This window comes from Etheostoma cragini, chromosome 8, assembly GCF_013103735.1.
Source record: "Etheostoma cragini isolate CJK2018 chromosome 8, CSU_Ecrag_1.0, whole genome shotgun sequence".
Lineage (NCBI taxonomy): Eukaryota > Metazoa > Chordata > Actinopteri > Perciformes > Percidae > Etheostoma > Etheostoma cragini.
The window spans coordinates 13,733,115-13,748,918 of NC_048414.1; the positions used below are offsets into that span (position 1 = coordinate 13,733,115).

A 15,804-nucleotide genomic window follows, 5' to 3' on the forward strand; every position below is an offset into this window, starting at 1 on the left:
GCCAGATCAATTTGGCAACACATCTATAAACATAAAGCTCCGGTGCTCTGGCTGATCTAATATGCTCAAAAACATGCACACATTTCACACATAACTCCCATACATATTATTTGCAAGGCTATTTGCATTTGGATTGGATTAACTTTGTGTTTTGGGTGTATACGTTTTATTCCAAGTGGCATTGACGTGAAAATTAGCTAAACGTTTTATTTTTTTTATTCATTTTGTTTTTAGGGTCAGCATGTGTGATAGAGTTTGCACTCACAGTTAGGCAGGGACAAAAGAATTTGGCTGAACCAAACTTTTCAAATCCAAGTAGACACTTACAAGTTATGTACAAGTTAAATTATGTTAAAGCACTGTTGAAGAAAATTATGTTAAATCGTGTAACCTACTGAGGATACTAGAATCAGGTTATAGTTAATTCCCAAAAAAAACTGACATTGCTCTTATACTGTGTCTGCAGAAAAGCCAAGATATGCAGAGAGCTGGGACTTTGAGGTGTCAGGCTCGTCATTCCTGCAATTCGAGTTGAGTATGGGCTGTAGTAAGTCCACCTCCTTCTCCCACGGTGTGCGACTGGAGTACTCCACAGACTGCGGTCATCACTGGTCTCTCATCACCCCAGAGTGTGTACCCCCAGCCATTGGCTGCGCTGGATATACACAGAGCTCCATCTATACCTCGACACAATACAAACACTGGAGAAGGATCACAGTCTACCTGCCAAGTGCTGCTAAGTAAGTTTTTTTTTTTTTTTTTTTTTTACTTTCATGCCCAAAATTAAGAGACAGTTTGATAGTATTTGTATATTATCTGATGGTGCATGGACTCCTGAAGCTACTTTTCTTTATAACATGCTTCTGAATTCCTCAGTTCCCCCAGAACTCGTTTCCGTTGGATCCAAACCCACTTCACCCCAGGGGCAGAGGGATGGGCTCTAGATAACCTGTTACTGGCCCCTGGCTGCCCCTGGATGTGCTCTGGACATGGTCTGTGTGACAATGGACGCTGTGTGTAAGTAAAACGATTTTTTTTTGCACAGCCGATGAATTTTAATGTTCGGTCATTTTCACACTTGGTTCACTTCATTCTATCTTCATATTAATGTTACTTACCCTTTCTTTTTTTCCTATTCTCACACAGATGTGACAAGGGCTATGGAGGTGCACACTGTGTGCCTTTGTCCCCCCTGCCATCTGTCCTGAGAGAGAACTTTAATGAGAACCTGCAGCAGGAGACATGGCCTGAGGTGTACGGAGCAGAGAGGGGAACTCTGAGCGGAGAGCCTCTTAAATCGGGCACTGCCCTTATCTTCAAAGGGGTAAGGGTCCAAAACATCACTCAGAGACATCCAGAGTAATAATTAAACAGTTAAATCACACAGACGTGGATTCATATCTTTACAGTAGATCACTGACTTTTCAAAACTGACAAACAACATAATCCTGGTCTGTTTGTTTGCAGGATGGTCTGCGAATGATAGTGTCACGGGATCTGGACTGCACCAACACTCTCTACATCCAGTTCTCCTTCAAATTCATCACTAAAGGTAATACTTTTTTTTTTCTTGGTATAGCTTTATTTTTATTTATTTTTATCAAAATACTGTCTCTTTTCTTTCTCCAGATGTTGTTGTAATAGTTTATCTTATGGACTTTTCTAGGTGTCCCGGAGCGCTCCCATTCAGTGCTGCTGCAGTACTCTGTGAACGGAGGAATCAGCTGGCTGATGCTTGATGAGTTTTACTTCCCAGCTTCCACTGACACTTTGTTCCTCCACCTGCCGCTGCCAGCCAGCGCCCAGACCAACGCCACTCGCTTCAGACTTTGGCAACCTTACAACAGCGGTGAGTGGACACATTGTGTAACTGCACACTAAAATTCAAACAATCTGTGCTCTTCACATCTCTTAATTGTTTCTTCTCCACTTTGACTCCACAATCTTATACCCCTTAGGTAAGAAAGAGGAAGTGTGGGTAATAGATGATCTCATCATTGATGGCAGCTCCTTACACAACCCACCGATGGTGATAGACAGCTTTGAGGACGGTCCCAATGAGTCCAACTGGCTGTTCTTCCCCGGGGGAAACACTGGCCTCTACTGCCCCTACCAGAAGACTGGACTGTAGGAAAAAAAAATTGAATATTGACAATGATGGTGTTTTGACAGCATTTCTGTTTTAATCATCTGTGAGCCCAGTTATGATAAAACTTGCAAAACAATGTTTTTACCCTTGACTGATCTTTGTGTCTGTGTATGTGATTGGTGTAGGGAGGAGGATGAGTCAGCCATGGTCTTCGTCTCCAGCGAGCTTGGAGAGCACTCCATTACCACCAGGGACATTGACGTAAATGAGAACACTATCATCCAGTTTGAGGTAGACAAACAGCCTTGATGCCTTTTTTTCCAAAGCAACCCTTCCTAATTTAAACCATAAGTCATGGCTTGTCATCTTTGCCAATTTTGTGTATATTTATGTCTCTCTAGATTAATGTGGGCTGCACAGCCGAGAGTTCCTCCGCCAACCCAGTGCGTCTTGAGTTCTCACGGGACTTTGGAGCCACGTGGCACCTTTTGGTACCCCTGTGTGCCGGTGGGTCCCAGCCCTCCTCACTGTGCTCCACAGAACTCCACCCTGCCAGCATCTATTTCCCTGGTACAACTCAAGGCTGGAGGAGGGAAGTCATTCATTTTGGAAAGCTTCGCCTCTGTGGGTAAGGACAGGATACATCCTGTACAGCAGATGCATAAAAGAAAACAAGGGGAAACTTTTTCAAATAATTTGCATACAACATTATGTCTGTTGAAGGTATGAGTCTTACTCTCAAATCTTTGCATTTTGACCTCCCTACAGGTCAGTGAGGTTCCGTTGGTATCAGGGTTTCTTTTCAACTGGTTCTGCTCCTCCAACATGGGCATTAGACAACATCTACATTGGCCCACAGTGTCAGGACATGTGTAATGGTCACGGGACCTGTGTGGGTGGCAGCCACTGTGAGTGTGACCCCGATTACTCTGGATCTGACTGTTCTGTGCCTGACACCCCCAACCCTGACTTTCTCAAAGAGGACTTTGAAGGTACATCACCATACAGACACAAAAAGACTTATGTATCTGTATTTATTTATAGAGTTATTACAAATCCTAATCTGTGGTGATAGTCATTGAATGTTTACAACAGCTTGTAATAGCTCTAGTTGGCTTATTTTACAGGGTTTTACTGAAGTAAAATGTAAGACTAAATTCTTTTTCTAAAAAAACTTATTCTGCCCATAAAATATTTTTTTACTGGGCATTTTACTATTCCACTTCAGTTAAGACTAGGATCCCCTTTAACCAAATGCTTTTTAAGATCTTTATTGAGTTGTGTGCCTTATTTTATACTTGATTATTGTTCAATTAATTAATGCTGATGTTATTATTTGTAATTTAAAATAATTTTAAACAATATTTTTATTAGTGTGCAGCAAATAAAGTTACTATTGGGCGCTTTCCCGTTGATGTTCTTGTTAATACGATGGAATTAAGAATGTGTTTTTACTGTTTATTGTGTGTGTTTGTGTACATGTTTCTAGGGGGAGCTGTGGATGCTGAGCGTTTCAGACTACTGAGCGGTGGTAAACCATCCAGGAAGTGTGGTATCATGTCAAGTGGGAACCACCTGTTCTTCAGCGAGGACGGCCTGCGCATGTTGGTCACCAATGACATGGACCTGGCAAATGCCAGGTATGGCTACACCAACAAGCCCTTACCAAGTTCATACATAAACATAATCAAAAGTGATAATCTCATGTTTAATGGTTTTACTCTGCAGGTTTGTTCAGTTCTTCCTACGTCTTGGATGTGGTAAGGCAGCTCCAGATCCTCGCTCCCAGCCGGTTTTGCTGCAGTTCTCTGTGGACGGAGGTCTTACCTGGGGCCTCTTGCAGGAATTTCTCTTTAGCAACAGCAGTAATCAGGCTCGCCTGGTGGCCCTGGAGATCCCGCTGCGCGCCCGCACGCCTTCCACTCGCCTCCGATGGTGGCAGCCCTCTGAGAATGGACACTTTTACAGCCCATGGGTCATTGACCAGGTACAGTAAGTGAGGATCCATCCAATCATTCATCACAGCTGTCATTCATCCAAACTTTTTTTCATCCCTCTGACATATCCACTTTCTCTGCCTTCTTCACATTAAATATGCAAACATGTATATTTTATTCCCCAGGTGGTAGTTGGTGGCAGTGCCAGTGGATGGGGACCTTTGGAAGATGATTTCTCTTCAATCGATGGGCGGTCATGGCTCCTCCACCCTGGAGGAACCCGAATGCCTGTTTGTGGCTCTGATGGGCCTGCTTTCGCATTTATAGAGAAATCCAACACTCGCTATGCTGTAACCACTGACATCAGTTTGGGTCAAGACGCCTTCATCCAATTTGACTTTTCTGCTTCCTGCTCTGTCACCAACTCGTGCTACTGTAAGCAATTACAAGTGTGAATAGGGGCAGCAACTAGTGACTATTTTTCTTATCAATTAATCTGCCAATTATTTTTTTTCAATTAATTGATTAATAATGTTTTTCTGTAAAATGTAAAAAAGAATTCATTTCCTACATTCAAATTTCCCACAACCCAATGTGATCTATTTTGATAGCTTGTTTTTTTCAACCCACAGTCCAAAACCCAAAGATATTCAGTTATTGTTACATAACAACAAAAAGCCAATATAACACCCTCATCGCTGGCTCAGATCAAGTTCTTACAGTTAAGAAGCTGGAAATTGTTTATGCAGTTTCTTAAATAAACTTGACAATTGTGTTTCTATTCTCTCTCTGCAGCTGTAGAGTTGGAGTATTCTCTGGATCTGGGTCTGACCTGGCAGCCAGTAGTCAGAGACTGTCTGCCTACAAGCCCTGACTGCTCTTCCTACACCCTGCAGAGGCTGCTGGTTTCAGACACTTTTAACAAGTGGGGCCGTGTTACCCTGCCTATCCCATCATATGCCAGGTCAGCACTGCCCTGAACTCACACATGAACAAACTTGTGTAGCGCATGTCAAATCCTAATTCTGCAATACATTCTTAATTTTCTAAGCAAAATAAAGTCCACAAGTGGCTGTGGTGTAGCCGCTCCTTTACCACATTAAAATCTGATACAAATCATAAAGTGCAATGTTAGGATTTACAGCTTATTTACTTGCTTCTGTGTATGATTTATTTTAACTTAACCTGTGAAATGTATGAGTGACTTTGTTTTATGGTTTTAGGTCTCCAGCTACAAGGTTCCGTTGGTTCCAGCAGGCTCCCTTTGACAAGCAGCAGACCTGGGCTCTGGATAACCTCTACATTGGAGATGGCTGCCCAGATATGTGCTCTGGACACGGACGCTGCCAACAGAGCTCCTGTGTGTAAGTAATGGCAGCCTTATGCATGCTTTTATATCTGGAATGTCAGCTGCTAGTAATGAGCAACAGGTGTAAAAATGAAACACAAAGTTAATTCCAAATTACTTACTTTTTAAATTTTTGATTTTAATGTGATTATATAATGTTGTATATGGAAATGTGTTTGGAACTAATGTTTTTATTTCATCATGTAAAGTTACTTTACTGTATCCAGTATGTTTGTGTTACTAAACTCGCTAAACTTGATGGCAAGTTTCTCTTTGAATCTGATTATTTGACTCCACCATCCTCCCCAGGTGTGACCCAGAGTGGGGTGGAGAGTACTGCGATGAGCCTGTGGTTCCTCTGCCCTACCAGCTGAAGGACAGCTTCAGTCGAGCTCCCTCGCTCAACCATTGGCACGTACTCACCGGTGGAAAACTCAGCACTGTGTGTGGAGCTGTGGCTTCTGGAGCTGCTCTGCACTTTAGTGGGGTGAATATACATCTACATTCCATGTTTCATTATGTTTTACTTTCTCACAACATGTTCCAACATGAAAACCAGGGATAAGGTGGAGGATAAATGCAATTAAATGCATTCATATTCTGAAATAAAGTTAATCCACCTTCCACTCATGCAAGGAGAGATTGCCCGGACATGTACTGATTGATGGGGCACATCTAACGTTATCTGAAAGATTCTGCTTCTAGTACCAATATGTTAAATAAAAGACCACAAGGTAAGTAGCTCTCTGCTCTGCTATCAGCTTTAGGGACAGTGTTGTAAATAGATACTGTGGCAAGCCCAGGGGTGTAGGGGTTTCCACGCCACCAGCTCAATAAAAAAAGCCGTTTGGAAGTTTATTCAGCTTAATTTACAGCGTAGGAGAGTGATTTTCTACAGTACTTCACCGTCCACAATCCGTTCTCGTCGTCTTCTATTTACAGTTAATCCACAAGCGGGTCTTCATTCAAAAGAGTTCATTACACAAGGGGGTAATCAGCCAGTCCAGGTCGCACCAGTTTTTCTTACTACTGTCCACCACTCTGTCTAACTCAGTTTCTTCTCTCTTATTCCCTCGTTCTCTTTGTCTCCAGTTAAAGCACCTGCTTCCCTTTTCTCTGGCTTCCCTTTTCTCTCTTTCTTTTCTGCGTTTAATGGATGGTCGCAACAGACTTGTTTAGCTGCCACCTAATGTACTAGAGTGTGTAACATCAGGGTTTCAGTACTCCAGGTTACAGTTCAATAATAAATAAATAAAGTAAAAACTATACGTTACGATCTAATCCTGTAGCCTAAAGAAGACTAAAGAGAGCTTTGCAGAGCTCCCTGCAGTCCTCACCCATCCCTAAAATCCCTTCTAAATTCCATCTCTGTCCTAATTCATATATTTTGTCACAGTTATAAGTCCATATAAGGCTTGGGGATGGAGACAATGGGCTGCAAGATACCTTCCCTCAATTACCATTCCCCTCACCTTTCCCTGCAATCTACCCGCAACCTATTGACAGGCTGATCTCAGGCCGGTTATACGTATGTGGTTATTTTGAAAACTGAGAAATCTTCCTCCGTTTGTGCCCTTCGTTTACACGCAAATGGAGAATTTGCCTCTGAAAACAAGTCTTTGTAAAAACTCCAGCCAAAGAGGAAATTTTGGAAATCTTCAGTTGCATGTAAACTGAGATAAACGGAGGTTTAAGCAGTCGAGAAAGTGAGAAAGAGAAATGAGAGGAAATGGTTTGTTGTGGTTGTTGCTATTTTTGGGATTCTGATTGGCTAACGCGGGCTTGAGCTTCTCAAGCATGCTACAGGTTTGGCGTGCTCTCGATGGCATTGACGACATATACAAAGGAGTGTAACCAAACACTTCTGAAAACTGACAGCTATGCACAATGTTATTTTTGAAAATAGAGAGTTTGAAATGTCCGTTTATAAAAAAGATGGCCACTTGTAAACGTAGCCCTAATGTGGACGGACACACTGCCATAGAAACCTCTTAAGAGCAGCCAGTCAAAGTTTTACATTAAGCTGTATCAGGATAAATTGCTACATTAGTTAAAGTTCAAACTTTACCTAAGTCAGTTTTATTATTTGGGTTGTGTTCCAGTAATGATCTCTGTACTGAAAATAACCTAAACGTTTGAACCTGTTGGATTTGTTTTTAGAAGGATGATACGGTTAAATAGAGAGATAGAAAGAGGGACAGAAAGACAGACAGATATGCATCCATCCACTCCACTGACTACATTTCTCTTTGTGTCTGTGCACAGAGTTGCAGCCGTCAGCTGATGACAGTAGACCTGAACCTGACCAACGCTGAGTTCATCCAGTTCTACTTCATGTACGGCTGCATGATCTCACCTAGCAACCGTAATCAGGGTGTGCTTCTGGAGTACAGTTTGAATGGAGGTATCAACTGGCATCTACTGACAGAGATCTTCTATGATTTGTACACCAAGCCTGGGTGAGTTTTATCACCAACAACTCATGGACATAACTACCTGCAAGCGTACCTGCAATTAAGTGACTGTGACTTTTTTTGTATTTTTGTCTATGTTCAGGTTTGTGAATGTGCTGCTGCCCCCTGCTGCCCGTCAGGAGGGAGTGCGCGTGCGCTGGTGGCAGCCACAACATGAGGGAGCAGACCACGGTGATTGGGCTCTGGATAACGTTCTCATCGCAGGCTCAGATCCACGAGCACAGATATCTGACACATTTGGAGGGGTGGCACTGCCCAACCATGAGAGGGCTCCTGCTGATGGGACGACAGGAAGAATGGGACAGCTGAGCGAGCAGGAGGAAACACCCATTGGTATTTGAATCAGTGGCTCAATTAAACAGTCTACAGGAATTACATATGTTTTTTACTTACTAAACAGAGCCTCTTGGTCGTATTACTATATTGTTGCATCTTTTTCTTTCTTTGTTCTCAGTGAGTGATCATTGGCTGTTCTCAGAGGACTGCTCAGTGCAGCGCTTCTGCAGCTCTCCTGATGGAGTGATGGTGTGTGGCAATGCTGATGGGAGAGAGGTGTATGCTGTCACACATGATATTATTCCTGACAAGGGCTGGGTCATGCAGTTCAAGGTAACTAATAAGCCATGAAAACAATATAGAGATTTATTTGTGTTGTTTGATGTTCTTTAGTGTACCAAGTACATCATACTGCAATGTAGTGCATCTTAATATAATATAATTTGTATGAATTTAAGTAATTGTGTTGATTTAGATTGCAGTAGGCTGCAGTGTGCCAGAGCGTCATGCAGACCGGCAAATTAATATTCAGTATTCAGTGGACTTTGGAGTGACCTGGAAGTACCTGGTGCCCCAGTGTTTGCCCGCTGACCCCCGGTGTGGAGGTCAGGTCTCCCAACCATCAGTCTTCTTCGCTTCTGAAGCCTGGAAGAGGGCTGTCTATCCCTTGCCTGACAGCCTGGCTGACACGTGAGTCATCCTACCTCATAAATACCTTCACATGCTTTTGACAAAACATACATTACTACTTCATATTGAATTGCACCCAGCAAGCCATGCTTGACCTAAATTATTGATAGATCATGTTATTGTCATCATATAAATTATGAAAAAGTTTGTCATATAAATTATGCAATTAGCATGCATGTTGTTTGACTGACCTATCCTGGTTCTTCCTCAGAGCGGTGCGGTTCCGTTTTTTCCAGCAGCACTCAGACATTCAGTGGGGTGTAGAGAACTTTTACATTGGGCCAGCGTGTGACGGCCACTGTGGGGGACATGGAGATTGTCTGGATCAGCGCTGTCTCTGTGACCCAGGATTCACAGGACCAAACTGCTATACAAGCACTCCTCTAAAGGTAGAATCTGGCATTCCATCAGTAAAAAAAAAACTCAGATTACAAAATATAAAAAGACAAGTAGAATTTAGCTGTGTTTTTTTTTCATTGTAGGCATCTCTGAAGGAGCGTTTTGATCGGGAGGGGGCAGTAGGCTCTCAGTGGCAGGTGCTAGAGGGCGGTAGGCCCTGTACAGACTGTGGTGTGTTGGTAGAGGGGACAGCCCTGTACTTTGGAGGGGCTGATGCCAGACAGGCTGTCACTGCAGATCTGGACCTCCGCGGAGCAAAGTTAGTGCTCTCCTTCTGTCAAGCACAGCAGGAAGTTTTAAATGTATCTTTAAATATTGTGCTATACTAAGAACATTTTGAATTGTGTTTTTGTGGATAGGTTTGTTGAGTACTGGGCCAGGATTGGAAGTGAAGATAACATGACCATGTGTCACCGTCCAACTTGTCGTAAAGAGGGAGTGCTACTGGACTACTCTACTGATGGAGGTGCAATAATAACATGCTTGTGTACAGTGCATTGTGTAATTTTTCATCATCATCTGTTTAGGATTTCTTCTCTTCTTTCAACATCTAATTCCCTCCATATCTGTTCCTCAGGTGTGTCCTGGACACTGCTGCATGAGATGGACTACCTGAAGTATGTGTCAGTGAGGAGAGATTACATTGTCCTCCCAGAGGGAGCTCTGACCAATGCTACTCGTCTCCGCTGGTGGCAACCATTTACCATTTCTTCTGGCCTCGCCACCCCCAGTCTGGAGAGAGCCCAGTGGGCCATAGACAACATCTTGGTGGGGGGTTCCGACATAAACCCACCCACTCTGCTTGACACCTTTGATGATGGTGAGTTTGTTTATGTTGATGTAATCAGAGCTTGACAACTGACCGGTGATGACAATGCACATGTTCTGGAAATAACTATATATCTCTTCCACCTCTTCCCCTTTAATTTCTTTGCTTTTCACCAGAGGGTGTTTTGCATGAGGAAAGCTGGAGTTTCTACCCAAATGCTGTGCGCACAGCTGGCTTCTGTGGAAACCCCTCCTTCCACCTGTACTGGCCAAACAAGAACCAAGACAATACACACAACATCCTAGCCACACGTGAACTCATAGTGCAGCCTGGATATATTCTACAGTTTAAGGTACAGTACTGCAACAGAGCCACAAACCTGCTAATTAAAAGCTGTCTATTGTCTTGTACATGGAGGCATTAGTTGTTTACTTCTCATCTGTTTTACTGATGCAGATTGTTGTTGGTTGTGAGGCAGACACCTGTGAAGACCATCATTCTGTCCTGCTGCAGTACAGGAAGGATGCAAGGTAAGAAAGACAGGAAGAGACCCTAATAAAGGAAAACACTTTAATATGGTTATAAAAAGACTATCTGAGGTGTTCAATACCTTGCACGTCAGGGCTTGATCTTTCCTATTCCAACAGTTACTATTCTATCCAAACTGTGGACAATGCATACCCATTTTTCCAGCTATTGTGAAAATTTTATTTTTATTAATAAGATGATCATGATATTAACTGAAACACAATTAAATCTTAGGTCAATAGCCTCAATAGCTTGAACAACTAGTCTTACTCTACACTCACTATTTACCATTTACACATTATTTGAAATTATTCTTTTTCTTTCATAGGATGCATTTTTGCATCAACAGTTTTCAGCTCTCACTCTCTCCCTTTAGGTCTGACTCATGGCAGCTGGTACAGTCAGAATGCCTCCCCTCATCAGTCAACAACGTGGGCTGCTCTCCCTTTCAGTTCCACGAGTCCACAATCTACAGTCCAGTCAACAGCTCAAAATGGACCAGGGTCACTGTCCAGCTGCCAGACCACGTCTCCTCAGGGTAAGAGCACACAAATATTTTATTTCTGTGGTTAGCACCGGGACTTTGAGTTTATAAAATGCGATGTGTTATTATAAATTAAACTACCAAACAATATAACGACCTACAAGTCCAACTTAAAGGATTAGTCGATTTTACACACAACTGTTTTGATTGTTTCCAGTTTCTGAAATGTGAGGATGTTTCTACATTGAGCACTTTTACTTTTAATACTTTCAGTGCCTTTTCCTGATGATAATGTATAGTATACTTTTACTTAAGTAAGATTTTCAATGCAGGACTTTCACTTGTAACAGATTAGTTTTTACAGTGTGATATTAGTACTTTTACTTAAGTAAAGGATTTGAATACTTCTTCCACCTCTGGACATTGCATGACTTCACACCAATATATTTGTCTAAATTCCTATTTTTAAAAATATCAGCAAAATAATTTATAAATCAATTAGACATAGAACTATCAGCAGAAAATCTCCGTTACAAGTTGAAGCAATGTAAGCTTTTTGTAATTTGTTGTACATTAACAGGGCTACCCAGTTCCGCTGGATTCAGAAGGAGGGCACAGGAGAGCGGCAGAGCTGGGGAGTGGACCATGTTTACATCGGCGAGGCCTGCCCGGGGGTCTGCAGCGGTCATGGCTACTGCACGAGTGGTGTGGTCTGCATCTGTGATGAGGGACACCATGGTGGGCCACAAACAGCGTATTTGTATTTAAACTGCTAGAAACGTACACAGTTCTTTCTCATCGGTACTGTTCAGAAGAAATATTATAGGGAGAGTTTTTAAGTAAAAGGATGCAAGTGAATAAAGTATACAAAATATTAATGTAATGTTATTAAGACAGATTTTACACAGTTGCTGGAAACATGGCCTTGCACTAGTGTATGTCAACCCAACCATAGACTGGCCTGTGATCTTTATGTCATCCAATTTCATCACCTCCTCTCGGCTTCCTCTCAATTCAACAGGTGACGACTGCTCACTACTAAGCAGTGACCTGCCCAGCTCCATCAAGGACAACTTTGAGTCAGGCAGTGTGTCTCAGGAGAGCTGGCAGTTGATCCAGGGTGGTGGTGTGGGCAGTGGCTGTGGGCAGCTCTCTCCGCATGCCCACGGAGACTCACTCTACTTTAATGGCTGTAAAATGAGGCAGGCAGTTACCAGACCTCTGGACCTTACTAGAGCCAGGTACAGGTACTACCTAAACATACTGTAAATAAACTAGTTATGTAAACATACATCCACATGTACATAGCTACCACAGATTAGTTTTCCCCACATCAAGATCTGTATTATCAACCTTTAATGTTTTCTTTCTCCAACCTTCTCTTTTTTTCCATCCTTCTCTGTATCCCTACAGTAAGATCATGTTTGTGCTGCAGATCGGCAGCATGGCACAGACAGACAGCTGTAACATAGCTCTGGATCAGGCTGACACAGTTGACCGAGCTGTGTTGCTGCAATACAGCGTCAACAACGGAGTAAGCTGGCACGTTATCGCCCAGCACCAGCCCAAAGACTTCATAAAGGCCCAGAGAGTCTCCTACAATATTCCACTGTGAGTTGCACACAGAGTTAGTTACACTTAGTTTAAACACACCATTTTCTACTAAGCCACCATTTATAAAGGATGTTTGTGTTATAACTAATGCCTTTATAAATGTTAATAAAGCTTTTGCTAATGCTTCATGAATGTTATAAATGTTAGTCATTGATAAATGGTAGTCACTTTTGATAAATGGTTGTCACTTTTAATAAACCCTCAGCTAGTAAACAAACTGCAATTATGCGTTTCAACTTTCTATGAAATCTGCATTTGTAAACATTTTACAAACAATTTCAATAAATCAAATTTGGCCCGATGCTCTGAGGCTGTTTTCCAGAAGGTAAAACAGCCTTATTACAGCCTTCAGTACACATCGGCCAAAGAGATTTTTCACAACCTCACAGTTGTTTTTTTAATGGTTTATAACTGATCTATAAAGCATTATAAATAATAAAGCCATGAGTTACAACTTTCAAACCCTTTATAAAGGGTGCCTTATTAGAAAGTGGTGCTGTTTAAACCAATGTGGTAAATGTCATTAGGCTGGTTGGAAGTGACAACTATCATTGACATACTTGTTGATCCTCACTGACTGTGAACATTTCCCATGGTCTCTCCAGAGAGGCGAGGGTTAAAGGGGTGATGCTGCGATGGTGGCAGCCACGCCACGACGGTGCAGGACATGACCAGTGGGCGTTGGACCATGTGGAAGTAGTTCTGTGAGTACCCAATTCACAGCCGTTCCCTGGCACCCCAGAATGCCTCCCCAAAAGAGATCTGCCCCGCGTCTCAGCCTCCCCTGTAGAAACGGTCCCCTAACAAACACAAGAATACATCATACACATACATATACTGTGCGCACATCTATGTGTGTGCTGCTCTCCACGTACAACCAACCTCTCAGAAGAGTAAAACAATGACTGCGGTGTTCTTTGTTGGGAAGAGTATTTTTTGTGGATGGCTGTTTTGCAGATCAACTTTTGCTTTCAGATCATCATGTTTTCCGTGTCTTGTAGAACCCATGCATCTCCCGTACAAACAACTTGTACAGAATGCATGTATTTTTTCCCTAAAATGTCACAGAAAAAGTAGGTAACACTTCACACTTTGAAAGGGCGTAGGTATTGTTTAATTAAACAATTGAAATCTTTAAAACATTCACTACAATGTAGCCGTATGTTTTCATACTAAAGCACTCAACAGATTTGAACTATTCATTCACATATTGATTCACAAGTTACAGTATTGACTCATATACAGTTAGCTCGCCTGCCCCCTATTGGCCATAATCAGGCATTACACATAACGCAGAACCACGACCATACTATATATACAATACAGAAACTGTGAAAGTGGCTTCACATCTATGACAGTAAAGGTCCATAGTCTGACTGGTCTATTGTTGTTTTCATGTTCATATTCATATCATGTGCAAACTAGTCCTGCATTTCATTCTACTGGGAATAAAGAAATCCTAAAAATTCTTAACTTTTATTTGATAGAACTTGCAGACACCCTGCATTGATTCATTGATTGTCTCTCTCTTTCTGTCTTTTTTTTTTACATTTATACTGCATTTAATCTGTAACATGGATGAGTAAACATTTTCTTTATGTGGAAAACAATGCCAGTTTTCAAAGTTGCAAAGCTGGAGATTCTGCAGGGCACTGAAGATGTCATGAACATGGTCCATACTCAGCGAGCATATTCTTAACATGGAAATATCATAAAGCATTTTGAATGCATTTTCTGCATGTTGCTGTGGGTATTAGAGCAATGGTCCCTCTGATGTGGGTGCTAATTGTTCATTCAGATGTGTACCCAATGCATTTGAAATGCTGCATAAAACAACCACGTAAGGCATTCCAATATTTGATTTACAGTAACAAAGTTGCACACACAAACACATTTATGCCTAACCTGAGCTGTCCCTGGTCTACGTGGTCGTGACCTGTCCCCCTTCCTCCCTATGCACTCCCTCGGTTTTCAACAGTGTCTGCTGAAAAGAGTGACCGTGATCTTCACACTTTGCTCTGTTGTTTATTTCTCTCTGTTCACCACTCCTTCACTCCTTCACACGTTCTTCCTCTCACTCTACTCCTGCTCAATCTTTTCTTTTGCTTCACACCCCTTTCCTCCCGGCTGCTTAATGTCGCTGATGTGGTTGATAATTCCATCATGCTCACTCCTCTGCTTGTGCCGCATCATATCCTTCCTTACTTCCTCCTCCTCTTTGTCCTCCTCCTTCTCCTCCTCCCATTCTGGCATACAACGGATGGATTACTGCTATATATCTTGCTCTCTGTCTTCTCTTCTACCTGTGGTTATCTTTCACTTTCCCTTCATCTTTGTTACATTTCTTACCTGTCTCCTCACTTAATCTGTACAACTCAATCTCTACCAACTACTCTCCTGCTCCGCATTCTTCTTTTATATTATTTACTCCTCCTTCTCTTCACCTTTCTCAAACACTATCACTACTTCTTCCTTGAACCTCTGACTATCTTTATGCCTCTTCTCTCTCCTCCCTTCTCCCTGCTTTGGGCCCCTGCCTCCCCAGGCCGGGGCTCCTACCCCCCCAGACCTTTCTGCGAGACAGCAGTTCCCTCCTGCTTCTCCCCTCTCGCGCTCTAACCTCTGCTCTCTTCTGTATTCTGCTCCCTCTGGCATGGCTGTAGTGTGAGGTAAGTTCTCCGCCTCTTCCTGAATGCAGCCCCCTCCCTCACCCTCTCCCCTACCCTTTCTTCTCCCTGTTACACTGTGCACACTCTCCCACACTTTCACTGACACACCCAGCCCTCCTCATCACCACCACAGTCATGTTCATGCCCTCGCCTTAACTCAAGCCCCAGGCAGGTCAACAAGCAGACCAGCTGCTCACAGTGTCCAGGTGGAGGCTCGCTGACAAAATAATCCAACACACAGATCCTAAGAGACTACAAAAAGACAGTGATTAGAAAACAGAGCCGTAATATCAAAAATAAATGGTGGCAATTACATTTTTTTATTTGTTGAAAGTAACTGATATACATCTTCTTAGAGGGGTCAACACAATGTCACTGGATAAAAACAAATTCATGATAATTAGCACTGATTTTGAATGTCCAGTTTACACAACCCTTTGGGCATAATGTACAGTATATATATACACTCACCGGCCACTTTATTAGGTACCCCATGCTAGTAACGGGTTGGACCCCCTTTTGCCTTC

General features: G+C 42.5%; 1 protein-coding gene across 2 annotated transcripts in view; it reads left to right on the forward strand.

The window, feature by feature from the left end:
* Nucleotides 1-15,804, forward strand: part of reln (reelin) — a 97,747-nt gene that overhangs the window by 79,094 nt on the left and 2,849 nt on the right. Inside the window, exons 34-64 of one of the 2 annotated variants that reach the window (XM_034880319.1) lie at nucleotides 467-740; nucleotides 877-1,017; nucleotides 1,147-1,324; nucleotides 1,468-1,552; nucleotides 1,667-1,849; nucleotides 1,959-2,127; nucleotides 2,275-2,380; nucleotides 2,491-2,717; nucleotides 2,858-3,081; nucleotides 3,579-3,729; nucleotides 3,818-4,076; nucleotides 4,212-4,461; nucleotides 4,822-4,990; nucleotides 5,250-5,390; nucleotides 5,684-5,861; nucleotides 7,640-7,833; nucleotides 7,931-8,181; nucleotides 8,303-8,457; nucleotides 8,600-8,814; nucleotides 9,026-9,203; nucleotides 9,297-9,472; nucleotides 9,573-9,679; nucleotides 9,791-10,033; nucleotides 10,159-10,334; nucleotides 10,439-10,512; nucleotides 10,887-11,048; nucleotides 11,575-11,732; nucleotides 12,016-12,235; nucleotides 12,408-12,605; nucleotides 13,214-13,312; nucleotides 15,272-15,277. In XM_034880319.1, coding sequence (XP_034736210.1) covers nucleotides 467-740; nucleotides 877-1,017; nucleotides 1,147-1,324; nucleotides 1,468-1,552; nucleotides 1,667-1,849; nucleotides 1,959-2,127; nucleotides 2,275-2,380; nucleotides 2,491-2,717; nucleotides 2,858-3,081; nucleotides 3,579-3,729; nucleotides 3,818-4,076; nucleotides 4,212-4,461; nucleotides 4,822-4,990; nucleotides 5,250-5,390; nucleotides 5,684-5,861; nucleotides 7,640-7,833; nucleotides 7,931-8,181; nucleotides 8,303-8,457; nucleotides 8,600-8,814; nucleotides 9,026-9,203; nucleotides 9,297-9,472; nucleotides 9,573-9,679; nucleotides 9,791-10,033; nucleotides 10,159-10,334; nucleotides 10,439-10,512; nucleotides 10,887-11,048; nucleotides 11,575-11,732; nucleotides 12,016-12,235; nucleotides 12,408-12,605; nucleotides 13,214-13,312; nucleotides 15,272-15,277 — 5,347 coding nt within the window. The remainder of the gene's footprint in view (nucleotides 1-466; nucleotides 741-876; nucleotides 1,018-1,146; nucleotides 1,325-1,467; nucleotides 1,553-1,666; nucleotides 1,850-1,958; nucleotides 2,128-2,274; nucleotides 2,381-2,490; nucleotides 2,718-2,857; nucleotides 3,082-3,578; nucleotides 3,730-3,817; nucleotides 4,077-4,211; nucleotides 4,462-4,821; nucleotides 4,991-5,249; nucleotides 5,391-5,683; nucleotides 5,862-7,639; nucleotides 7,834-7,930; nucleotides 8,182-8,302; nucleotides 8,458-8,599; nucleotides 8,815-9,025; nucleotides 9,204-9,296; nucleotides 9,473-9,572; nucleotides 9,680-9,790; nucleotides 10,034-10,158; nucleotides 10,335-10,438; nucleotides 10,513-10,886; nucleotides 11,049-11,574; nucleotides 11,733-12,015; nucleotides 12,236-12,407; nucleotides 12,606-13,213; nucleotides 13,313-15,271; nucleotides 15,278-15,804) is intronic. The other variant, XM_034880320.1, reaches the window with a different exon arrangement.